Source organism: Periophthalmus magnuspinnatus, chromosome 5 (genome assembly GCF_009829125.3).
Source record: "Periophthalmus magnuspinnatus isolate fPerMag1 chromosome 5, fPerMag1.2.pri, whole genome shotgun sequence".
Lineage (NCBI taxonomy): Eukaryota > Metazoa > Chordata > Actinopteri > Gobiiformes > Gobiidae > Periophthalmus > Periophthalmus magnuspinnatus.
In genome coordinates, this window is record NC_047130.1 from 17,018,499 (window position 1) to 17,044,482 (window position 25,984).

A 25,984-nucleotide genomic window follows, 5' to 3' on the forward strand; every position below is an offset into this window, starting at 1 on the left:
CGCTTAGCAACCCTGACAAGCAAACCTGTTGCTAATGCCAGCGGAAGCGATTGCGGTTATTATGTTCATATTTTGATTTACAGACACAAGAGTGAGATAAAAAAAAAACAGGATCACATAAACAGGGTTAATACGAACATTTCAATACCAAAATGATGAGTCTGACAGCAGCAGTTACAGAGAGAGGGGACACAGTTTTTCAATGGAAAATGAATTGGAGCCAGAGTCGAGGGAGTCATAAGCGGCCTGTAGAATGTGGTGATGTATCTGAAATAGTGACACTGAAAGGAAACACTGATGAATAATTTGAAGGTTTTGGGGTTTTTTTTGTTATGTTTTTTTTTGTAGCTTCAAATAAACAGTGTTATCTGTGGCTAACGGCTCTTATGTGAACACAGCAACGATTAGATTTAATGAGGAGAAGAGCCCAGTCTGACACACAGAAACTGAAGGAGAGAAGAGAGAGAGATGGAGTGAGAGGGGGCAAGGTGAGGGGGGGTTAGAGAAAGAGGGAAGCAGAGAGAGGGACAGAAGGAGAGACGGAGAAATCTATGGAGACATAGAGGAAGAGAGGAAGGGACAGAGGGAGAGAGCGGGATAGAGAAAGTGAGAAAGAGAAGAGGAGAAGCAGAGAGAGGGAGTGGAAAAAGAAGGAGAGAGGGATGGAGAGTCGGAGAGTGTGACAGGAACAAGAAGGTGGAGAGAGAGAGAGAGAAGAAGAGAAAGGGAGAGAGGAGGAGGATAGGGAGCGATCAGTCTCTTCTTTAATTGGCAGCAGTATCACTGTGAAACTCGATTCAGAGGGAGGTGACAAATGACAAAAGCAAATTCACTTCTACAAGATTCTGAGACAAAATGTGACCCAGAGGAGCAGAGCTGAGGAGGACAAGATGGAGGCTACAGAGAGGAATAGGACTGAGGAGGAGACAAGATGGAGGCTACAGAGAGGAGTAGGACTGAGGAGGAGACAAGATGGAGGCTACAGATAATAGTAGGACTGAGGAGGAGACAAGATGGAGGCCACAGGCAGGAGCAGAGTTGAGGAGACAAGATGGAGACGCATTTGAACCCTCCTTACAGTTATCTGTACGATTCTGTCCAAAGCTCCGCCCACAAGCCTACATCACCCATGGTCCCACACGGCAATTCTCCATAAATATACAAAAACATGATATAAAACAATACACTACAACTTCACAAACCTGATGTGATGTGCAGTAGTTTCATTAGGGATGCACTCTCATTGTGTTGTGGCAGCGCTCTGAAGGGGGAGTAACTTAGTGCAGAGAGCAAAGAGAGGAGACAAAAGCGAAACTTTGTTCTGGGTGAATATAGCATTTTCAAAACAATAAAAGGAAACATGGTAAATATGTTATGTGTTACAGTTAATAGCCCATAGAAGTAAATTACCCTCTCTTTAATGCCCCATAGAAGTAAATTACCCTCTCTTTAATGCCGCATAGAAGTAAATTACCCTCTCTTTAATGCCCCATAGAAGTAAATTACCCTCTCTTTAATGCCCCATAGAAGTAAATTACCCTCTCTTTAATGCCCCATAGAAGTAAATTACCCCCTCTTCTATCAGTCTTCATGGAGAGGCGAGGCCCAGTCAGTAAGATTGCAAGGTTTTCAATGTATATTTTAACACACTAAAATAAAAACTGATAATTTAGTCTAATGGTTGCCTATAATGTTACACAGTGGGGCTTTAATCTGACTATAGAAACAGACTTGCAGACGTCTTTACACGGCCCTGCAGACAGTGTAAACCCACGGAGTGTCGGGTTAATGGTGTGTGTGATTTGACGGAGGCAGCAGTGGGACAGTTACAGTTGATCACAGTTTATTCAGAGTGAGGTTCAAACAGGACACAGAATCGGCTCTAGCGACGCAGCAGCAGACGCTTCGTTAGGTCACCTGAGTTCTGAAGTGTTCAATTGTCACATTCACAGCAAACACACAGGAATTTAAAACATTACAAAAAATCAAAACGGTGATTATTTAGCATTTTAGAATTTTAAAGGCCCCATATGACGCTGCTTTGTGATCTATGTCTCCTCATCACAAACAGACCTGGAGTTGTGTTTTATTTCATTCACACATGTTTAACACACGAACCCTGCATATTTTGGCGTTGTTCTCTCAAGCTGAAAACACTCTGTTCCACCTTGTGATGTCATCATGTGGTGATACAGGAAGTGCTCCACTGTGTTTTTAAACTCCATACACCTTCACTAGAATCATTTGGATAAATTCAACTCTGGAATTGCCAATCTTTACTGAACTAAAGGAAAAAATAGTGACAGACTAATAATAAGTGTTACTCAAACATGTGTGAATGAAACAAAACACAACTCCAGGTCTGTGTTTTTAAACTCCACAGACCTTCACTAGAATCATTTGGATCATTTCAGCCTTGCAATTGCCCATTTCTGTTGAACAAAAGGTAAAACTACCATTTCATGACATCACAAGGTGGAACAGAGCATTTTGAGTTTTGGAGATGTAAATGGACTAATAATAAAGTGTTACTCAAACATGTGTGAATAAAACAAAACACAACTCCAGGTCTATTTTTGAGGAGGTAACAGCATTAGAACACGACTTAAAGTTCACAAGAGTCAGTTTTGTGTAATATAGGACCTTTAAAATCTCATAGTTTTAACATTAGTCTGAGGCGACACAATCCTGAGCTCTGTTAGCGTCACATGTCTTAATGGCAGAAGACAATTTCTATCAAATAATCTCACATCATCCAGAACTAAATCTTAAACTCTACATTAACTTTAACAGTTTAGTTGTTCAGTCATCGATTCTGCAAAAATCCACACTGTTTTTCAGCACTTCATGTTATTTTAAATGTTGTGAGCCGCCATGTTTGTTTTGATACTAACCATGTGTTTCTCTGATTGGATAGTTCATCTGTCAATCAAGCCAATCAGAACAGTGTCTGCCCACCACTTCTGGAAGGACTTTTCATTCATTTTTCCCATACTTTACAAAAAAATCGAAATAAGTATAAGAATTTGAAGGTTTGTTATATAGAATCCCACTACAATTTTGCGTAATATCAGAACTTTAAACTTTTTATGGGAAAAATTAATGGGAAATTTACTTGCAGAACCAGGTTTCGGAGTGAGTGAGACTATTGTGCTCCATATGAATAGAAAAGAAAAGTGTGTAGTCTGGGCTGGCCAGGCTAGAGTTGCAGAGTAGGGTGGGTCCAGTTAGTACGAAATAACATCAAACTTAAAGAGCAGAGAGTCGTTGGGCAGGACTAGGCCAACCCTCTGACCGTCTCCAGATGCACATTCAGCTGCTCTGTGTTTTTTCTGGCTGTGACGAGCTGCTTTTCGCACCAAAGAACCAGAGCCTGCTGCAACATCTGCACACGCGCCTGTTTAAAGTGTTTAATCTGCAAAAATATCAAAAACATACAAACACAGAGGTTAAAATTATGATTCAGATTCAGGTTTCGTTCACGTGACATATCAACATCCTGGAAGCCCTATCGGTACTTTACAGTGACGTCAGGCTGGGGGCGTTCCACGTGTATCTCTATGATGGAATGTTCAGCAGTTACCATGGAGACACAATGCGCACATTAGCAAACGCTGTCAAAAATGTGTTTAGATGGATTTAAACGACATGTGTGATCAGTCTGAGCATTCATGATTCTGTTTGGGAGTTTGATGATCTCACTTGTTGTAGTTTCAGCTAAATCAGTTCTTTTTGGTCAGATTGTGTTAGATTAAAGAATAACAGATCTTCAGACAGAGCAGTGCCTACAGTTAGAATGTTGATGGCATCAGCTGCAGAGTATCAATATTTTAACATTGAGCTGCAGACCTGGTTTAGTTCTGGTTTAGTCCTGGTTTAGTACTGGTTTAGACCTGGTTTAGTTCTGGTTTAGTCCTGGTTTAGTCCTGGTTTAGTCCTGGTTTATGGTTCATATCTCTGTAATCACTGGGCCTATCCACATGAAACAAAAACTGGCCCAAAGTTCAGGGTCTTTTCTGTCAGTATGAACAAACTAAACGGATTTACTTTATTTCACAGCAGCTTCAGAAAGTGGAGCATTTATTCAACCCCAAAAACATGAGTGTCGTCTGCTGAAATGACTTAAAGACATGAGACTGAAGAATATGAGTTTGTGGAGTGGATCCCAAACTAATAATGAGAAGATTAAACATTTGTGGATTTAGTTTGGATATTTCTTCTCAAAAATAGAGTTATAAAAGCATCTGTCCTCCATCTGAAATTATAACTTACAATTCTAACACATAAATGTAACCTATTAAAGTGAAAGTGTGTTCAAAATGTGAGAAACAGCCTTTCTGCAGCTGAGCGTTCACCTCCTGTTTGGCCATCGCGCTGATCTGACTGAACTCTGCCTCTGTCGTTTTCTTCACCTCCTCCATCTGGTCAAAGCAGAAATCAGCATCAGACGTTATTAAAAGGTGCATTATGGAACTTTTGTGGTGTTTTTCTGTTATAAAACATGGGAATATTGTGGCTTTGCATGAAATGTTCCACACTTTTCCACAGAGACACTGATCTGTTTCCATGGAGATGCCAAAATGTTTGAATTTGATATAATCCAAATAGTGCTATAGTGCTTATTTTTTCTTTTACTTTAATGTTTGTGGATTCCTTTGTGCAAAAAAGTGGATTTATTTTAACTTGTGCAAGTCCGCCCTCTGCTGGATGGATTTGGGAACCACACATAAATTAATCCTTGACATATTCTGTGTACTTTTCTGTGTATTTTTGTTTACCAGGGGCTTCTTCACAGGTTTGGCCTTCTCTGCGTTTCTCTTGGCTGTTTCTAACTCCACCAGTTTACACGTTCTCCGGAAGAGCATTTCCTGTAGGGGGCGCAAGAGTCAAAGTTTAGACAGCAGCAAAAACAAAAGGATATGAAACAGAATGTATGAGAGAGGTTAAAGTACTGCAAATGTGTACTCGAGTACATCTTTAGCCATGAAACTGTACTTTTACTTTATTACAAGAACTACTGCTAAAATTGTACTTCAGTAAGAGTAAAAAGTACACGTGAAAAATACTACTCAGTATTTTATATCTATTGAAAAGGTTAAAGCTGGCGTCATTTCAAACCACAGTCTGTACAATCTCTGAGCTCTGGCCAATCAGAGCAGGCGATGTCAAACTTTAGAATTATAGAATTATATTAAAATACAAGTACAAGTTTGAAATCGACTCCAAAAAGTACAATTACCCCAAAAAATCTACTCAAAAAGTACAATTACCACCCAAAAATCAATGCAAAAAGTACAATTACCCTTAAAAATATAGTCAAAAAGGACAATTACCACCCAAAAATCAATGCAAAAAGTATAATTACCCCCAAAAATCTACTCCAAAGTACAATTATCCCCATAAATCTACAAAAAAGTATAATTTCTCCAAAAATAAAATTACCTTAAAAAAAAATCTACTCAAAACCAAAACCCACAAAACAAAACCTCCTGAATTTCCCAAACAGCCTGCAGTTTTCTACAGTTTTCTACAGTTTTCTACAGTTTGTCGCAGTTTTCTCCTCGTACCTTCTCCGCCTCCTGGTATCGAGCCTCCAGATCCAGCCCCAGACCCAGAGTATTCATGTTGTTTTCTGCCACACTCCCCATGTGCTTCTGAAACACATCCACATGTTTAAGCTTTGTGACTTCAGAATATATGAGCTGTGGATGTTTCATTATTTTTATGTTAGAATTAAAGTCAGTCATTAAAGAGCCATGTTACTCTGTTTTCTGATCTGTTCTAATGCTGTTTCCTCGTCACAAACAGACCTGGAGTTGTGTTTTTGTTTCATTCACACATGTTTAACACACAAACCCTGCATATTTAGCCTGAGTTCTTCTCTCAAATGAAAACACTCTATTCCACCTTGTGATGTCATGTGGTAATACAGGAAGTGCTCCACTGTGTTTTTAAACTCCATACACCTTCACTAGAATCATTTGGATAAATTCAACTCTGGAATTGCCAATCTCTACTGAACTAAAGGTAAAAGGAGCTGTTAACATGAAAACTACCACTTCATGAGGTGGAACAGAGCATTTTGAGCTTTGGAGATGTAACAGACTAATAATAAAGTGTTACTCAAACATGTGTGAATGAGACAAAACACAACTCCAGGTCTGTTTTTGAGGAAGGAACAGCATTAGAACATGACTTAAAGTTCAAAAGAGTCTGTTTTGTGTAATATAGGATTTTTAAATAGTTTCATCTTATAAAAACATATTATACCATTTGCACCTTTTTCACTGTTAACATCAGTCCATAGTTTATACAAAACACAAGAGACCAGTGTTCCACATTTCAGAGTGTGGCTTTGCATCTCATTATCAGATCACTCAAAGGAGAAGGGCTGAGAACCACTCGTCTAGAATCACTTTAGAGCAAATACTATGCAAATGACTGTGGTTGGTTTTTACTTTAAAGGTCCTATATTACACTAAAGACTCTTGTGAGGTTTAAGTCATGTTATAATGATGTTACCTTCTCAAAATCATATCTGGTGTTTTGTTTCATTCACACATGTTTGAGTAACACTTTATTATTAGTCTGTCGACATGTCCAAAGCTCAAAATGCTCTGTTCCACCTTGTGATGTCATGAGGTAGTACTTTTCACATTAACAGCTCCTTTTACCTTTAGTTCAGTAGAGATTAACAATTCCAGAGATGAATTTATCCAAATGATTCTCGTGAAAGTGTGTGGAGTTTAAAAACACTGTGGAGCACTTCCTGTATTATCACATGATGACATGAGTGTTTTCAGTTTGAGAGAAGAATTCAGCCTAAATATACAGGGTTTGTGTGAATGAAACAAAACACAACTCCAGGTCTGTTTGTGATGAGTAAACTACATAATAACACAGATCAGAACAGTGTAACATTGGCTCTTTATTTCACTCTGATGAGTTTCGCTTAATCATTAAATGTCCCGGTCACTTACCCCCATCGAGTTGAAGACTTCAGACAGATTTTTACAAACCCTGTGAGCACAAAGTCCACAGTGTCACATGTCTTTTATACATTCACTTTGAGACTTTTGTCCCATAAAAAGTGGAGTCATGTGACTGACCTGGAGAAAGCCTGTTTGTCCGGGTCGTCTCCAGACTCTACACACATCTGCAGCGCCGCCGAGAAGTGTCCCAAGGCCACGGAGATCTCTGCACGCAAAAAACACTGTTTATATAAGAAAAATACAGCAAACTAAATAAAAATATAAATAATAAATAAAATAAATAAATAAGTACAAATAAAATACATATATACATAATAAAGTAAAATCAACACAAAAAATATATTTAAAAAAATGATTTAAATAAAAATAAAAATTAAATAAAAAAATAAATAAAATAAAAATAAAAAAAACAATTAAATAAAAATGAAAAATTATTAAATAAAACATTTTAAAAATTAAAATAAAATACAGCTAGCTCTGAGGAAATTAGATGTACTTACTTTGTTCTGTTTGCACCACATCCAGAAATTTCTGAAAGACACATTTTTCATAGATTTTTGATACAGTTTATAATGGATACATATTTAGTAAAAGTGATCTTGCTTTTCCGTTATTTCCATAGTGACTTTTTTACATTTGCTTAACAACATTAAACCTTTTACATAAACAAAAACATCAATGATATATAAAAGTGTTATTCTGAGACAGACACATGGACAGTCTCATGTGTGAAGAACTGGCTTGTTTGTTAATAAATAAGAGATCTTATATTTGTATAATTTACTATAGACCTTAATCCAGCTCTTTGCATTTAAAATGCCTCAAATACATCCATAGACAACAATGCATATGATTTGGAGTTTGTTTTCAGCCTTTTGTTTTCTTCCAGAAGATAATAGTGACTGACAACATTCTCACCTCTGCCACGAGTTTAGTGCCGCTGGTCAAAGTGTGGTTCAAGTCTCGCTCGGTCTGGAAGAAATCCTCCACGTCCTGAAAATAAAACAAATATTAGGACATGCACATGGATAAAAACAGTTATTATTAGTTGGTAAAAGTAATAGTCTCTCTTCTGTCCTGTTCTAGTCCTGTTCTAGTCCTGCTTTAGTCCTGTTCTAGTCCTGTTCTAGTCCTGTTCTAGTCCTGCTTTAGTCCTGTTCTAATCCTGTTCTAGTCCTGCTTTAGTTCTGTTCTAGTCCTGTTCTAGTCCTGTTCTAGTCCTGCTTTAGTCCTGTTCTAGTCCTGCTTTAGTCCTGTTCTAGTCCTGCTTTAGTCCTGTTCTAGTCCTGCTTTAGTCCTGTTCTAGTCCTGTTGTAGTCCTGTTCTAGTCCTGCTTTAGTCCTGTTCTAGTCCTGCTTTAGTCCTGTTCTAGTCCTGCTTTAGTCCTGTTCTAGTCCTGCTTTAGTCCTGTTCTAGTCCTGCTTTAGTCCTGTTCTAGTCCTGCTTTAGTCCTGTTCTAGTCCTGTTCTAGTCCTGCTTTAGTCCTGTTCTAGTTCTGTTCTAGTCCTGCTTTAGTCCTGCTTTAGTCCTGTTCTAGTCCTGCTTTAGTCCTGTTCTAGTCCTGCTTTAGTCCTGTTCTAGTCCTGTTCTAGTCCTGCTTTAGTCCTGTTCTAGTCCTGCTTTAGTCCTGTTCTAGTCTTGCTTTAGTCCTGTTCTAGTCCTGCTTTAGTCCTGTTCTAGTCCTGTTCTAGTCCTGCTTTAGTCCTGTTCTAGTCCTGCTTTAGTCCTGTTCTAGTCCTGCTTTAGTCCTGTTCTAGTCTTGCTTTAGTCCTGTTCTAGTCCTGCTTTAGTCCTGTTCTAGTCCTGTTCTAGTCCTGCTTTAGTCCTGTTCTAGTCCTGCTTTAGTCCTGTTCTAGTCCTGCTTTAGTCCTGTTCTAGTCCTGCTTTAGTCCTGTTCTAGTCCTGCTTTAGTCCTGTTCTAGTCCTGTTCTAGTCCTGTTCTATTCCTGCGTTGTGTTCTTAGAGTGAGCTGTTTACCTTATGTCCCTCCTTCCTCATCCCCTCCACGGCTTGGCTCAGACGGTTGAAAATGTTCTTCTTGGTTTTCTGTCGACCCGGAGGCTACAAATACACACAATGAATTCATGAATTTAAAATAATAATAAAAATAGATAAATAAATACATATGCAGAGTACAGGAAACACACACAGCAGTAGATGAACCTCTCACATGGTTAAATACATGTGCTTGACTTGTGCTTATAGAACATTATAGACAAACCAACTCTGTCGTGTAAAGGGAGAGTATGGATTATTCCAGATTATGAGCACCTGTTAGCTCTGTGATATCAGTTTGGAACGGCTTCTGTTTATGTTAGGGACGCATCGAGCCAGGCTGTTCTGTCCCGGTATCAATGTTTATACTTTGGCTTTAAGTTTCTGCTGATCCTCGATATCAACAGACACCAGAGCACAGACTGAAAAAGCATTTATTTAATTTAAACACAAACAGCAGGAGGTAAAAAAATGATCCTAATGTGTTTTGTAACAGCAGAAGAGCTTTGTAAAAATATAAGTTTAATATTATGAGACATTTTGGGCCATTTTATACCAATTTATATATATGTAGATCATATATACCATATCATGTAGACCAAAAGTGGATATTGACTGAACTGACATATTTGGAAGCCGATATCACAGCATCATATCGACAGGAGTGTAGCACCGTATTTTGGGCCCTGGGTACAAATCATCTTGTTGGGCCCACACTATGCTGTTTAATGAAAAATGCCCGGTATAGACTTTGTAAAGGGCCCCCACCTGCACAGGGTCCTGGGTAAACAGTTCCCTTTACACCCCCCAAGTCCGATGCCCCTGTGTGTTGGTGCTTCCCTGGTTGATATACATACACTTTAAATAAAATATGACTGCAAGTGTGTCTGCTTACCTCTGAGCTGGTGAGGAAGTCCTCCACTGCCTTGTTTTTGCTCAGGACGCTGTGAGACGCCACCTGCTGGAGAAAGCGCTCCAGTGCAGCGCCGTAGGGCTTCCAGTCTCCCAGAGCCAGAATACCTGCACAGCACAAAGAGACGCAGTTATTTACAATCTGTCTGTAAAACGGGAGATTCAACAGGATCTTACCCAGCTGTTTGACGACTTTGGCTGAAGCGTTCACCTGAGCTTTGGCTGGAAGAGGAGGGAACTTGGAGAGAGAAAAAAAAGATTCAATACGGTACTTTCATTTTTTTTATTTTTTGCAATCAGAATAAAGAAGTGGACTAAGTGAATGTAACGTCACCCACAGCATTCAGCTCCAAATGAAGCTCATCGAGGCTAAAGCAGTTATAGGGACCAATCTGGGGCACAGTTCCATATTTGGAACTGAGAGATTTGGAACGCTGTTGAATGTAATGACCCTTCTCGCCAGCACTGCTAATTTAGCAGGGAGTGGGTGCTGCTAATGCTAGCTGGGGGCAACCTCGGGGAAAGAAGGCGCCTGATTTGTCTGTTATCAATGTTCATATCTTGATTTACAGACACAATAGTGAAATAAAAAAACAGGATCATACAGAGCGGGTTAATATCAACACTTTAAGATCAGAATGACAAGTCTGACAGCAGCAGTTACAGTGAGAGGGGGCACAGATTATCAATAGAAAGTGAACTGAAGCCCAGTTGATGGAGCCAGAAGTGCGCCCATGATCACTTTCTATTTGGAACACAGCAGCTAATAGGTTAGCTATGTCCATTTATATATACAGTGTTGATTGCAATATATTTTTGTATAAAAAAACAAAGATTTCAGAATCAGCTCTGGCAGATGCTTTTCAAACTTTACCACTCTGCATCATTCACTGTGCTGTTTAGAACTGTTTATGAAGCCAGCAGCGACTGTTTTTACCCTCATTTAAACTGCTTTATTTAGATAATGATGAATTCTTACCATATTTTGGATGTTTTGTAAAGTGTTAGGCCTATACAATTATTATTATTATCATCATCATCATCATCATCATCATCATCATTATTATTATTTGTCTTAATGATTTTTAAAAAAGTTTGGTTTAGACCCGGTGCCACATATTTTTCTAGATAAACCTTGAAAGATCTGAGTATGGTACATTGTTACTTTAAAGGTGCACTATGTAACTTTTCTGGTGAAGATGTTATGTTGCTTTGCCAGGAATGTTCCAGACTGTGGCATTAAACTTAACCATCATGCATTTATTCAGTTACTGGTGTAAAATACATGGACAAACATGCATTCTTACAGTGAGCTGTGTCGCCTCTTAACAGATCTGACCTGTAACTCTGTGGCATCATCTAGTTTAATGCGATACTGTGGAATATTCTACACAAAACAATAACAACTCCATGGAGACAAGCAGGTGATTGACCCTACACCAGGAAAGTTACATAGTGCAACTTTAAGTACTTGCAGTCACACGGGAGTGTTCTGCATGCATGTCTACAGGCAGAATGTGTAGCAGTTACCGTGGATACCTGAAAAACTTTAATAAAAAAATTATTTAAACAGCACATTTCCAGGAGCCTGTGATCAATCCAAGTGTTTATGGTCCTGTTTAGGAGTTTGATTTTCAACAAAAAGGTGAAAGTGACTAACTGAAAAACTGTTGGCTAAAGCTAATGCTAACTAGCTTGTGACTGTAATATTATGTGAGAGGGACTAAGTCAGTTTTCTTATGGTCAGATTGTGTTAAAACAAAGCTCAGATAAATATCTAACTTGAGTAAATCACCATGGACACTGCTGAACATTCTGCCATAAATATCCATGAACAACACCCCTTGTGTGATGTCACTGCAAAGCATCAACTGGATCATTGAGCCAAAAGTTGACATAAAATGGAAGATATAAATGATGATTTGAGCATATACAGTACAACAAATATGAGTTTTTTCTATAATTGAAAGTTGGTTTCAGAGTTGAGCTTCAGACAGAGCAGTGCCTCCAGTTAACGTCACACCCCCAGAGACTGTTGTGAGACTGACGTGAAATCAATCCTCCTGCTGGTCATACTCACTATGATGCCCTGTATCCCGGGCACCTCTTCTTGACAGAACAGGTGCTGCTGGAGCCAGTCGAAGTCGTCATAGGAGCGAGCCACATGGTACTCGCCCGTCCCAGAGAGCTGAGCGCGAACATCACAAAACTATTATTATTATAGTCAACTTTATTTATATAGCACATTTAAAACAACTTCAGATATACATATATACAGATCACACGATACATGGGAAAATAACAAGAAAACACCCCGACATCCTGCGTACTGTTAAATACCAGGGAGAAGAGGTGGGACTAGTGTTAAATACCAGGGAGGAGAGGTGGGACTAGTGTTAAATACCAGGGAGGAGAGGTGGGTCTAGTGTTAAATACCAGGGAGGAGAGGTGGGTCTAGTGTTAAATACCAGGGAGGAGAGGTGGTTCAGTCTGAGAGGATCTGACAGGCAAAGGGAGCTGTTAAATATTAGACCAATGTTTTACTTGTTTATGTAGAATTCCAGACATTTTTGACATAGTTTAAAGCTGCCCCTCCTTGTGAATGTTTGATGTTGTTCATCCATGGACCACAAGAGGCGCCAGTGCTATTTGTCCCAATCACATAGCTCTACCATTAAGTCATTGTTATTATTAGGCTATTTCAACATAGAAAATATGTAATATATTATATATATCTCATATTTTATAAAAAAAAAAAAAAGACATATTCTTCCAGTCTTTCTGCTTTGATCAATTTAAGGAATTTCTCCTAACCCAGTTAATGTGTCCTTTTCAGGGCCGTTACTAGATATATGCAAAATGGGTATATGCACAGGGGGCCTTTAGCTACTAGGGGGCGCCATAATAAATAAGAAAATACTTTTCAGCTTCACCTTTATCCCTCAGGTTTATGTCTGATAGCTTTCTCGTATCTCTAACTGTGTTCTTTCTATATAAATAAAATAAAACAGCCTTCTAACATAATACTGCGTATATGCACAGGGGGCCTTTAGCCACTAGGAGGCCTCACGATAAATAAGAAAAGACTGTTTAGCGGCACCTCTACTCTACTTAGTGTTATGTTTATCGTAACTCTTTCTGTATAAATAAAATAAAATCACCTTATAACATAATACCGGGTATATGCACAGGGGGCCTTTAGCCACTAGGGGGCCCCATGATGAATAAGAGAAGACTGTGTAGCTATAAATAAATTCAAATGTCCTTCTAGCATAGTTCTGTCCATACCTTCTGTGAGATGATGATGAAGGTGAGGTTGTCTCCATCTCTCACCACCTCCGTCACCTTGATACGGTTGCCGTGGACACTCAGGACAGCGCCATCCTTAACCTCCTCCTAATACGAAACAAAAAAACAAAAGAAAAACACAAAAACCTTTCATCACTTTTTGGAGAGAAACAAAACAGATGTGAATAATATCAGGAATTGTATTTGAAAACTCAGACCCGTTTCTGTTGTTTCATTTTGTCTAGTATGAATGTAGTAGTGAATTAATAATATTGAGTAAAGCGCTTTGGGAGTATTCAAAGACGCTGTAATTTCTTTATAAAAAATAGTATGAAACATCTATTGACAGAACCGGTTCATTTTTCATTTTTATGAAAAAAAAAAAAAAAAAATCAAATCATATTACGTAAAGGTCCTATATTACGCAAAACTGACTCTTATAGCTTTAAGTCATGTTATAATATTGTTACCTCCTCAAAAACAGACCCGGAGTTGTGTTTTGTTTCATTCACACATGTTTGAGTAACACTTTATTATTAGTCTGTTACATCTCCAAAGCTCAAAATGCTCTGTTCCACCTTGTGATGTCATGAAGTGGTAGTTTTCAAGTTAACAGCTCCTTTTACCTTTAGTTCAGTAGAGATTGGCAATTCCAGACTAGAAATGATCCAAAGATTCTAGTGAGGGTGTGTGGAGTTTAAAAACTCAGTGGAGCACTTCCTGTATTACCCCATGATGACATCACAAGGTGGAACAGAGTGTTTTCAGTTTGAGAGAAGAACTCATCTTAAATACGCAGGTTTGTGTGTTAGACATGTGTGAATGAAACAAAACACAACTCCAGGTTTGTTTGTGATGAGGAAACAGCATTAGACCAGAACCTTAAGTAAAAGTATTAAAGTACTCGTTTAAAAATGTACTTTAAGAGTAAAAAGTAAAAGTATTTCACACAAGTGTTTTCTAAAGTGTAAATGTAGAGATACTGATTAAAATGACACTTTTTTTGGTCGAACAATAACAATACACATCAGTTTCTTATTTTTTCTCATGAATTTTGTGTGTTTGTTTTGCTCAAAGCCGAAACTTGAACTCAAAAACTTTAGTCGGGATGTTTCCACGAACATGGTAAAAATACTCCCTGAAATCATATGAAAAGTACTTTTTACTTTCAGTCCAGTTCAAAAATGTAGTTGAGTAGAAAGTACAGATACTGCCCTCAAATGTACAGAAGTAAAAGTCAAAAGTAAAATGCACCAAAGTAATGCACAGATACCTGAAAAGTCTATTTAAGTACAGTACTTTACCACTTGTACTTTCCAACATTGCACTACATTGGCTTTTCATTCAAATTATCTCAAAGTACTGGGGTGAATATAAGGGTGTGGGTGAGGTGGAGTCGGGAGGAACAGTTCTGAGATAAACACGGCTCATGTAGTTTATATCTGTTACATATTTGAAAAGAACATTCAAAGTTTACGCACCACTCAAGTGACATAGTACATGAGTTTTTCAGTTTTGTTGCTGTAAATATGACACGAGCCTTTTCTCTGTATGACACTACAGTCACATGACCATAAGCTGCACATTAAAACCATATCAAGACTGGCTTACCATCATTTTGCCAGTGCGCTCTCCCAAACGTAGATGTGGCTGGTAAACGCTGAGCTCTTGTCTTTTGTGTGTAGATTTTGTGTTTTGCTGAAGCGGCACAGGATTTCCTCCGGCCTGATGTGCTCACGGCAAAACAAAAGTCAGTTTGAGGTGAAAAATGCTGCTGTAGGAAAAAGAGAGGCCAGAGTTAGTGAGTAACTCAGGACACGCCCCCGAGAGGAAACTGCTGTAACACACAGATGGCAGCGGGCCAGAAACACAGTAAAAGTACAACTACTACTACTATTACTACTAACACACACATGGCAGCGGGCCAGAAACACAGTAAAAGTACAACTACTACTACTATTACTACTAACACACACATGGCAGCGGGCCAGAAACACAGTAAAAGTACAACTACTACTACTATTACTACTAACACACACATGGCAGCGGGCCAGGAACACAGTAAAAGTACAACTACTACTACTATTACTACTAACACACACATGGCAGCGGGCCAGAAACACAGTAAAAGTACAACTACTACTACTATTACTACTAACACACACATGGCAGCGGGCCAGAAACACAGTAAAAGTACAACTACTACTACTATTACTACTAACACACACATGGCAGCGGGCCAGGAACACAGTAAAAGTACAACTACTACTACTATTACTACTAACACACACATGGCAGCGGGCCAGAAACACAGTAAAAGTACAACTACTATTACTACTAACACACAGATGGCAGCGGGCCAGAAACACAGTAAAAGTACAACTACTACTACTATTACTACTAACACACACATGGCAGCGGGCCAGGAACACAGTAAAAGTACAACTACTACTACTAATACTACTACTACTTACACATGGCAGTGGGCCAGAAACACAGTAAAAGTACAACTACTACTACTAACACAGCCATGGCACTGGGCCAGAAATGCTGTAAAAGTACAACTACTACTACTACTAACACAGCCATGGTACCAGGTCAGAAATGCAGTAAAAGTACTCAGGATCACTGGAGTACAACTACTACTAATACAACTGTAAAATGTTGAAGGAGTAAATGTAGGGTTAGGTTGACTACTACTGCTGCAAAAACTGTAGTACATGAAAAGTATACTCAGAATAACTGCAATTTTTGAAGCGTTAGTACTTGTAGTCAACCTAACCCTAGGTTCAACTCTGTGAAATCTATTACTACTGTAAAAGTACAGATAAAAAAATCTGAAGCAAAAGTATTGTCAACAAAACTGTCAACAAAACTGTCAACAAAACTGTCAATAAAACGGCAAAACTGAGTAAAACTGGACTTTGTAAGATTTTACAATGAAACACATGAAGAGTAAGTATCAAATGAACAGTTCAATCCTGTGACTGGACAAAAGTTTTAGAGTGAAGACATTTGGCTGCGTCGTTCTACAGAATGTGACTCACACTTTTTATGTTCACACTTTTTATCTTCACACTTAGAGCAGCTCAACTTAAGCAGAAAACACAGAAGTAAAGTGTAAACCACAAAACAACTGTCCACCAGCATCGGACCAGGACTGAAGAAGCCTCCTGAGCCATACTAAACCCTACTACTACTACTATTACTACTACAAAAACTGTAAAAGTGCAATCAGTATCACTCGAAGTATGGAGGAGTTACATATGACAGAATACAACAACAACTACTGCTCCTGCTGCTATAAAAACTGTAGTACATGAAAAGTACACTCAGGATCACATTGTTGGAATACAACAATAACTGATACAAAACTGCAAAACTTAAACTGGACTTTATTAGAATTTACAAATGAAACACATCCAGTTTAATGAGCAGACAGACGTCAGGTCAATGCTGAGAATCTGCTGCATTGTTCTGCAGAATGTGACTCACACAGTTCACACTAGAGCAGCTCCACTGACACAGGACAGACAGAGGAGAGGAAGAGGAAGAGAGGAGAAGAGAGGGGGAGAGGACAGAGAAGAGGAGAGGAGGAGAGGGGGAGAGGACAGGAGGAGAGTAGAGGAGGAGAGGAGGAGAGGAGTGGAGGAGAGGAAGAGAGAAGAGGAGGAGACAGGGAGAAGAGGAGGAAATATATCACACAAACATCTTTAATATATTTATAACATATCTTCAATTCAAAAGTAAATATCTTTTTCAAAATCTTCAGCGTCTGAAAATGAAAACTCAGGATCATGAAAATTCAAATGTTCAAAAGTGTCATCAGGAAATGTCCACATGAAATCAGTGTCGAAAAAATCCTCTTCAAAAAAATTAAAAATATCATCAAAATTTGGCTTGTCGTCATGGAAACCGCACGAATTCTTCAAAAACGTGTCATGTCCCAAACGGTCGTACAAGGATCTCTTCTCTGGACTGGACAGAACTGTGTAGGCTGCAAAGAGGAGGAGAGGAGGAGGAGGAGGAGGAGGAGGAGGAGGAGGAGGAGAGGAGAGGAGAGGAGAGGAGAGGAGAGGAGAGGAGAGGAGAGGAGAGGAGAGGAGAGGAGAGGAGAGGAGAGGAGAGGAGAGGAGAGGAGAGGAGGAGGAGAGGAGAGGAGGAGGAGAGGAGAGGAGAGAAGAGAAGAAGAGTATTTATTTACAGAATATTGAATATTTACGTTCAAATACATTTTGTAACATGTTTTGTTACATGTTCTACTCTAAGTATTCAGAATGTAGTACTCTCAGGCAGAGTTTCCTTTAAATTATAGTGTTAAAATGCAAAAAGCTTTATGTTTGTTCCACCATTTTAAAGCATTTCACACATCCTCACCACATGAGCAGAGGGATATTGGGCTTTTTGGGGAATCAGAGTTTCAGTTTTATGCAGCTAAAACCTGGAACAGTCTTCATGAAGATGTGAGACAGGCCTCTACTTTGACAATGTTTAAAATCCAGGCTTAAAATGGTTCTGTTTAGCTGTGAATATGACTGAAAGAGTTTTATTCTGCCTCTTCTCTTTTAATGTTGACTTTACAATTATTATTAATGTTTTCATTTGTTGTATTGTGACTTTAATGTCTTTCTTTTTCTGTAAAGAACTTTGAATTTCTTTGTGTACAAATTGTGCTGTACAAATAAACTTGCTTTGGTTTGCCTATATCACATGATCAAACACCGCCTGTATTCCCTTAATTTTTGAAAAATAACAGTACTAGAATTATTCAGGATACATATTGTTGGGATATGTGTTACTCCAACACTGGCTAATGTGTGCAAGTCAAGATTAGGCCCACTCAGTTTGTTTTTTAACACCCTTTATAACCAAACTCTTCATACTTTTTGTGCTGATGGGCCCCAATAATATTTAAAACCCCAAGCACGTGTCAGATTGTAGATGGGCCATGTGGTACCTTCTGCTATGTCCCTGAAGCGCCCCTCTGCTTCTGCGCCCCTGTTTTTATCCGGGTGATACTTGAGCGCCAAAGATCGGAAAGCCTTCTTGATCTGACTCGGTGTGGCGCTGGGATCCACGTCCAGGGTATCGTAGATGTTTCTTTTTGCATTGATGGATCCACTCGCCCATGCAGATAGGCACAGCAGAGCAACCACGCATGCGCGCATTTTCACCCGGTAAACTGCACGCTGCTAATGTGCACCTTTATATGCAAATATAAGAGAAAGATAGAGTAATTTAGCTTTGTTATTTTTCTCTTTTACACATTTTTACGTGTGATTTATTAATTTATTTACTTACTTTTTAAATGTGTAATATTTTATCCGTTTTAAATACAATTATTGTTCAGTTTCTTTTATTTTTATTTTTTTATTTATTTTATTTTCGGATCGCTGAGGTGGGGGAGGAGCTTGGTCTTTCGTCATGGACGCCTCGCGCAGGGAAATGTGACAACAAACAGCTAAGGGCCTGGAAAAAACATCCAAATAGCGCATATATTTGTGCTATTAACTGGATTATTTGTATTGGATCAAGTTGGAGATATTAAGTGACTTTGTGCCTCGCCGTGTTGCTGTTTTATACCCCGCTGTTTGCATTCGGTAAGACAATATTAGCATTTAGCATCTCTGTTGCATCGGGTTAGCGCTAGCATGCTAACATCAGTCAGATCAGCTTTGCAGGTGTTTTACTGTCCAAAACGTCTACCCATGTTGTAATATCAAGTTTTTAGTTTTATTTTGTACTTTACTACGATGACAAACGCCTAATCTGTTTTTAATCTGTTTTTGTGCGATTCAAAACTATTTTTCGATCACGTGCTATTGTTTACATGTGTATATTTCCCTTTGTAAAGTGGAATTACACCATCAACAAGCAGATTAAAGCTTTACATTCACTAGTTTTATTATTCTAAATGTCTGCAGATGTTTAAATTCTTATTAACTTTTAAATAAATCAAAGTCCCACAGTAGGAGTCTATAATAATAGCCTTTGCATTCTTAAACAAACTACATTTATGCTGTAAAGCTTATATTGGCAGTTAATTTTATGGACAGAAATCCCCAGATGATGCCTCTTTTACATAAAACTTGGGAAATTCTTCTTTTTCATTTTAAAATATTTTCACAACTGTTTAGTCTAGTTATTACTGTCATATTTTCAAGGTTAAAGCTAGAGCATGTAACTTTCTGGAGGTGGCATGGACTTCACCTGCATGATTCTATGGAAACAGAAAATTAAAATCATACATTCTCTATGGAGATGGATAGGTTAATGCTATACTATGGAATATTATAGCCAAAGGACAATATTTCCTTGGAAATGAGCAGAAAGAGGCCCTCCTCCATGCCAAATTAGAGTCAGGTTTGTGGAGATGCAAGCCCACTCAAAGTTAGGATGCACGTTTTTCATGTTTTTTTTATTTTAGTTTATGCTTTGGCAAAAAAGTGACATACTCTGGCTTTAATAGGATTTAAAGTCTTTTATAACAGTAATTTCTTCACTGAAACAGGGCAAAGGGTTTTGAGGAAGTAGTGGTTCTCTTTGCTTTTTTAGCATACTTCTGCAACTCAGCCTGTCATGATAACATCATAATATGATAAATGATAATACGGAAACTACTTTACATTATTGACACAATAACATTAAAGCTGGATAAACCCAGTAAATAGCAGAATGAGCCAATAACTGACCTTAGAAGTTGTTTATTCTACCCTGTACTAGAGGAAGCACCAACCTGATGCTTGCATTGGATATTGGTGCCAGTATTGTAAAAACTGCTGGATCTGATATCAGCTTTCAAATATTGGTTCAGCTGATATTCTGTTTGGGCCTAAAAAATTATGTAATAAATTGTCCCATGAAGTCTTGTAACGTTTGAACTTTCATTTCTACAAAGCTGTTTTATGGTTGCTTTAAAGATAACACCTACATCACATTTGGATCAGTTTTGTCGTATTTTATTTTTGTTTAAAGGAAATAAATTCTGTTATCATCTTTGCTCTGGTATCGGTCAATATCGGTTATCTGCAGATATTTAAAGCTGCAGTACCAAAATCGGGATCGATGCATCACTCTACAGCTCAAATATATTACTCTACAAAAAATGGCTTAAAATGCCTTAAATCTCCTCTCTATTGTAAAGAAATTGTACATCCAAAATATATTGTTCCAGTTTTATATATGGAAAAGGAAGTGGATATAGTGATTATCATGACAGGCTGAGCTGCAACACTCGTTAGTAACATTATCTTATCCGTTTCATTTAGCAAACACTGTGTTATCATTCTGTCACTGTTTAATTAGTTACTCATCTTTTGATATTTGTCTTTCTTTTAGGGTCTGCCCACGCCTCTCAATGAGTGCGCATTCCTCCCGGTGCCGGTCGGAGCGCTATGCCTGACCGGGACAGCTCCTACCTGTCCGGCGGCAGCAGCAGCGGGGGGACTCTGGGAGACGAGGGGGGTCCTGTGTCGGGGGCAGGGGGTTCAGCAGCAGCGACGGGCTCTGGGGGGATGGGGGGTGGAGGGGCGCTAGGCAACGGGAACAGCTGTAGCAATGGAGAGAGCCGGGGGCAAGGCACCGGACAAGGACTGGATGGAGTTTGTAGAGACTTTATAAGGAATGTTTGCAAGAGAGGTAAACGCTGTAGATTCAGACACCCCGAAATCAACAAAGTCCCTGATTTGGGTGTGCAGAAAAATGAGTTTATTTTCTGCCACGATCATCAAAATAAAGAATGCCTTCGCTCGAACTGCCGCTTCGTCCACGGCTCAAAAGATGACGAAGATTACTATAAGAAAACAGGAGAGCTACCACCGCGATTGAGAGGGAAAGTAGCGGCACGGCTTGGTCTGTCCCCTATGGACCTCCCCCACAGTCGCGGTGAAGTCCCTATTTGCAGAGACTTTCTGAAAGGAGAGTGCCAGAGAGGAAACAAGTGTAAATTTCGTCACGTTAAAAAAGACTTTGAGTATGATACGAGCAGAGTAGGTGGCGCCATTGGGTCCGCCGCCAGTATGATGGTGAATGGCGTCGGCGGGATGGGAGGAGTTGGGGGCGGGACTTATGGAGGAATGCAGGGATTGGTTGGAGGAAGTGCCAATAACATAATTGGAATGGGGTGTGCGAGTATGGGTGGATGCAGGGACCCAGCTATGTCCGGGGTTGGTGTAAGTGGAGGAGGGATGAGCGGGTGTTTGTCACTGACTTCATCGGGACAAAGGAGATATGATCGAAGCTCCGTGTACGATCCTCTTTTGGAAAGTAGCCTGTTCGATGCGGGTTCGCTGGAGGCTTCGATGGACCACACGACTCTGCAGATAAAGAGGAGGAGGTTGGATGGGTTGAGGTTGAGCGATGGGAGCAGCGGGGGGCACTATGACCTGGGGGTGCAGGCAGCGTTACAGCCACGCCCGCTCGAGTACAGGTTTCTGGAGGAGGAAAACGCTCTGCTGAGGAAGAGAGTGGAGGAGCTTAAGAAACAGGTGTGTCTCAAAATTACTACTACTATTAACAATGTGCATTGTGTTTTGTAGATTTAAATTTTGACTTAATCAATATTGTACAGCCCACCAAACGTCTTTGTCTATCTCCACCTTACACACTTGTGATGCGCTTTAAAGCCTTTTCATTTAGCCCATACTCCATACTGTTGTATTAGCTACTAATATAGCCACAGCTGCCCTGACGGTAGACTGGAGTGGCTGCCAATCAGCCCCACCGACCACCACCATTCACTCACACACCCACCACATTCATACACAGGCAAGGTGGGTGAAGTGCCTTGCCTAAGGACACAACAGCAGGACTCTATTGGAGTGTGAATTAAGCATGGGACGATATTGAAATTTTGTGTGACAATTTTCATGGCCAGAATAATTGTGATTACCGATTATATTATTATGTGTCTGATTTTTCCTGTTGTTTTGTTTTTTGTGTCTTGGCGGCACGGTGACTGAGTGGCATCACTCATGTCTCACAGCAAGAAGGTTGGTTCGATCCCTGAGTCACCAGGCCTTTCTGTGTGGAGTTTTTCATGTTTCTCCTCGTGTCTGGATGGGTTTCCTCCGGGTACTCCGGTTTCCCCCATCAACCAAAACATGAACGCCCTTCGAGACAACTATTGTTGTGATTTTGGGCGTTACAAAAATAAATGAATTGAATATCACAATAATGATTAAACCTGTTATGGATATGAATAATTATAACTTTAATAGAGAATATTATGGATGAGTAGGGCCATCAACCGAAATATGGAGGCCCGGGGCAATAAGCCTCACATGGCCCCTCTGTAATACAAATGAATAGGAAGAGGGTCCAATTCTGGGCCCCTAAGACCCGGACAACAGACCCCCCCCCCAATTATCAGGATTATATAAAATGTCCCATGAATGATTATTGTCAACCCTTTTTTATCACGATAAATGACATTGTTTATTGTCCGATCACTAGTGGGAATTGAACTTTTGACCATTAGGTTGGTGGACAGCTGCTCTAACCACTGTCACCAAGTGTTGTGTTGAGGTAATAGCTTCTAAAATATGTTTATTTATGAAAGTACTAAAAGTATTTTTGTTCTGTTTTAAGTTCTTTTGTACCCATTTGTTTTTCCAATTCTTGAAGAACACATTACACAGGTGTAGTTGCATTAAAAGCTAGATGGAGATGGAGTCAAAGCAAATTTTGGTAGTATTGCTTTAAAAACGACTGCAGATAAGTGAAAAAAAATGCTAGCTCTGAATTAAACCCGTTTTAATCTGTCTTTTCTCCTCAGGTTTCAAACCTCATCGCCACTAACGAAGTCCTCCTGGAGCAGAACGCCCAGTTTCGCAGCCAGGCCAAAGTCATGACCCTCTCCTCCACCCCGGCCCCTTCAGAGCAGAGCCTGGCGCCCCCTGTTGGTGCAGTGAGCTCCTACAACCACAGCATCGCTCAGACGCACACCACCCTGAGCAGCGCCGGACTCCAACCGCGCCCGGTCACCCAACAAGACCTGGTAGCTCCCACGGGCGCTCCGACGGCCCCACCCACAAACGCAGCTCCGCCCTCCGCCCCTCCACCTCACATGAATCCAGAGATCGCTCCTATGTCTGCTGCTCTGGCTCAGACCATCGCGCAGGGCATGGCTCCTCCCGTTTCCATGGCGCCAGTAGCAGTTTCCATAGCGCCAGTTGCCGTGTCGATGACCCAGGCTCTTCCGGTCATCACCATGAGCCACGCCACGACCCCCATGGTGTCGTACCCCATCGCCAGCCAGAGTATGAGGATAACCACTCTGCCACACTGAGACTGGTACACAGAACCGGATTTTATTTGTAATGCGTTTTTCTCAATGACCGGCTCATTTGACGACTCAGTCTGTCCTCTACAAAAAGACAGCAAGATTAAAGGCCCTTTGTTGTACTGATTTTCGACCTTTGTTCTAATGTTGTTTCCTCATCACAAACAGATCTGGAGTTGTGTTTTGTTTCATTCACTCATGTTTAACACACAAACCCTGCATATTTAGGCTGAATTCCTGGACGGTTTCAGCTCTGGAATTGTCAATTTTTACTGAACTAAATGTAAAAGGAGCTGTTAATTTGAAAAGTAACGCTTCATGACATCACAAGGTGGAAGACAGCAGTTTGAGCTTTGGAGATATTAATGAAAAATGTGTGAATGAAACTAAACACAACCCCTGGTATGTTTTTGATGAGGTAACAACATTGTAACATGGCTAAAGCCTCACAAGAGTCTGTTTGGTGTAACATAGGGCCTTTTAATGGAAAGTGAAATTGTGATTTGAATGGATGCTGTTAGCAAATCGCAAAGGCTGCAATTTTTAAATTACCATCATTTCCACCACAAGCAACAAATTCTCCTCTTATTCTGCGAAAAAACTGCTGACCCTGTAGTTTAGAGCTGTGATTCTTGTGTTTGTCAGTTCATATTTCAGTCTTTTCATCAATTCTTCTGGAGGTGTTTAAAATGTGAACTTTGAACGGAATCTTAAGTCACAAATCTTGTCTGAAAAATGGCAGTTACATATTTTTACCAAAACATTCAGCCGTACAAAGCAAACAACAAAATATCAAGTTGTTCTAAGGAAAATAAGATCTAAAATGGTTCATCCCGATTTGAAAATTAATTTTTGGACCAAATCTAATTCTAATCATTATCCCAATACAGTTTATATACTTTTCATCGTGTATTTATTTTATTATAGAATTTATTTAATATTGTTCCTGGGTTTTGTGATAGGGTAAAAATGCTGTGTTATGCAGTCGTTCTATCGTGCCAATTCTAACTATGGTACATGTGTTGAGTGGTTTCACAAAATGAGTCAAAGTCATTGGGGAAAATGCTGAAATCAGTGCAACTTGGAGACATTCAAACAAAAATCAACCTTTCCTGTTTGGCCACTAGAGGGCAGCAAGAGAACATTTTAGGCCTGTTCCTTGATGTTAGATTTGAAGTAGCCATGGACACTGCTGTTGGCATAAATCTGTGCACCAAAGGGATTATAAATGAACGTTATAAACATGAACAAAACTTTGAACTGAATAACCCTGTTTCCTCTTATGAAGCGTGTCTAGAAATACAAACTGAAAACTGAAGCCGTTTGTCAATATTTTTTTTTTGTTTTTTGCAGTTGAACTTTGGTACGTTGTGCATTGCCAAAAAAAAAAGTCTAATTTTATTTTCATGTGTCTTTTCCTGTTATTTTACAGGAGCAGTGTAAGATTTTGATGTAACTTTTCATAAACATGTTAAAAGTTTTTCCCCAAATACGAGGTAAACCTGTTCAAATCAAATATAACTTTTAATGATAACAATTCTAATGCCTGTCCATATACTGTTTCTCTAGAACTGATGACACTCTGTTCCACCTTGTGATGTCATCATGTGATAATACAGGAAGTGCTTCACTGTTGTTTTTTTTAACTCCCCACACCTTCACGAGAATCAATTGGATGATTTTAGCTCCTGGAATTTCCATTCTCTACTGAACTAAAGGTAAAAGGAGCTGTTAACTTAAACTACCTCTTCATAACATCACAAGGGGGAAAAGAGCATCCCCTTAGCATTCCGTGTCATTTTGGTGAAATTGCCTTTGTTCTGACCTCTCCAAATTAAAATAATCACCATTATTGAACCCTCAGTAGTAAATGCACAAGTTTGGGGTCTTTGTAAAGGTAACACCCTATAGTTTTACCCACAGGTGTCAGAATTACTGTAAGTTTGTCTGCTGAGCATTTATACACTTTGGAACACACACATAAAAAAAAAAAATTCTCATCCTCGCCAAAAACATTTTGTGAAAATGAATGTGTAGAAAGCTACAGTGGGGAGCTGGGGCCAAAAATACACTATATCTCAACTGACAAGATTGTTGACCACTTACATTTCAAATTTGAGGTCAATACCTATAAAAATGAGAGTTTTACAATCATTTTATCATGAGTAAGTCCAGGCCTCTCCAAACCTATCCGAATGAAAACATTTGGAGAACGTTTGGAAAAAGTGCAATAACTTTTGAATGTTTCAACCCACAGACATCAGTGAGGGCTCTACTGAAAAGTCACACTGAGAGTCTGCACACCCAGCTGCTCTATTACTGTACATTTATATATCATATCAAAACACAATATAAAATGTATATTTGTATATAAAATACAGTCAAAACAAATGGTATGGGTCAAAATAAATATATATTTACAAACCACACACTGCAAACAATCAACAAACACACACTTCAAAATGTAAACAGTGAGACAGTCATTCTGCATCAGTGGCTCAATGGTTAGAGCTTT

The 25,984-nt window shown here is 39.4% G+C and overlaps 2 protein-coding genes across 3 annotated transcripts; one reads left to right on the plus strand and one right to left on the minus strand.

Moving 5' to 3' along the window:
* Positions 1-1,691: 1,691 nt before the first annotated feature.
* On the minus strand, positions 1,692-18,353 carry si:dkey-28n18.9 (uncharacterized). The gene is made up of 15 exons (XM_033967390.2): positions 18,145-18,353; positions 14,799-14,961; positions 13,188-13,295; positions 11,980-12,087; positions 10,077-10,137; positions 9,883-10,007; positions 8,970-9,053; positions 7,911-7,985; positions 7,493-7,523; positions 7,110-7,197; positions 6,981-7,020; positions 5,568-5,654; positions 4,779-4,868; positions 4,356-4,421; positions 1,692-3,415 (listed from the first exon to the last, which is right to left on the minus strand). Exons 2-15 carry the CDS (start codon positions 14,802-14,804, stop codon positions 3,278-3,280), a joined length of 1,107 nt encoding a protein of 368 aa, XP_033823281.1. The 5' UTR covers positions 14,805-14,961; positions 18,145-18,353; the 3' UTR covers positions 1,692-3,277.
* Positions 18,354-18,602: 249 nt separating this feature from the next.
* On the plus strand, positions 18,603-24,916 carry zc3h10 (zinc finger CCCH-type containing 10). 2 transcript variants are annotated; one of them, XM_055222084.1, is made up of 4 exons: positions 18,603-18,787; positions 20,526-21,673; positions 22,963-23,480; positions 24,902-24,916. In XM_055222084.1, exons 2-3 carry the CDS (start codon positions 20,582-20,584, stop codon positions 23,473-23,475), a joined length of 1,605 nt encoding a protein of 534 aa, XP_055078059.1. In that variant the 5' UTR covers positions 18,603-18,787; positions 20,526-20,581; the 3' UTR covers positions 23,476-23,480; positions 24,902-24,916. The 2 variants fall into 2 exon arrangements, with proteins under 2 accessions (XP_055078059.1, XP_033823278.1); XM_033967387.2 differs by lacking the exon at positions 24,902-24,916 and having other exon boundaries at positions 22,963-24,341.
* The last annotated feature ends 1,068 nt before the right edge of the window (positions 24,917-25,984 follow it).

Coding starts and splice junctions, on each gene's coding strand:
- si:dkey-28n18.9 (XM_033967390.2), bottom strand. Junction 10,008..10,076: donor CAAAGTCGTCAAACAGCTGG/GTAAGATCCTGT, acceptor TGTGCTGTGCAG/GTATTCTGGCTCTGGGAGAC. Junction 7,021..7,109: donor GACAAACAGGCTTTCTCCAG/GTCAGTCACATG, acceptor TTGTGCTCACAG/GGTTTGTAAAAATCTGTCTG.
- zc3h10 (XM_055222084.1), top strand. CDS start 20,582: ATGCCTGACCGGGACAGCTCCTACCTGTCCGGCGGCAGCAGCAGCGGG. Junction 21,674..22,962: donor TGGAGGAGCTTAAGAAACAG/GTGTGTCTCAAA, acceptor TTTTCTCCTCAG/GTTTCAAACCTCATCGCCAC.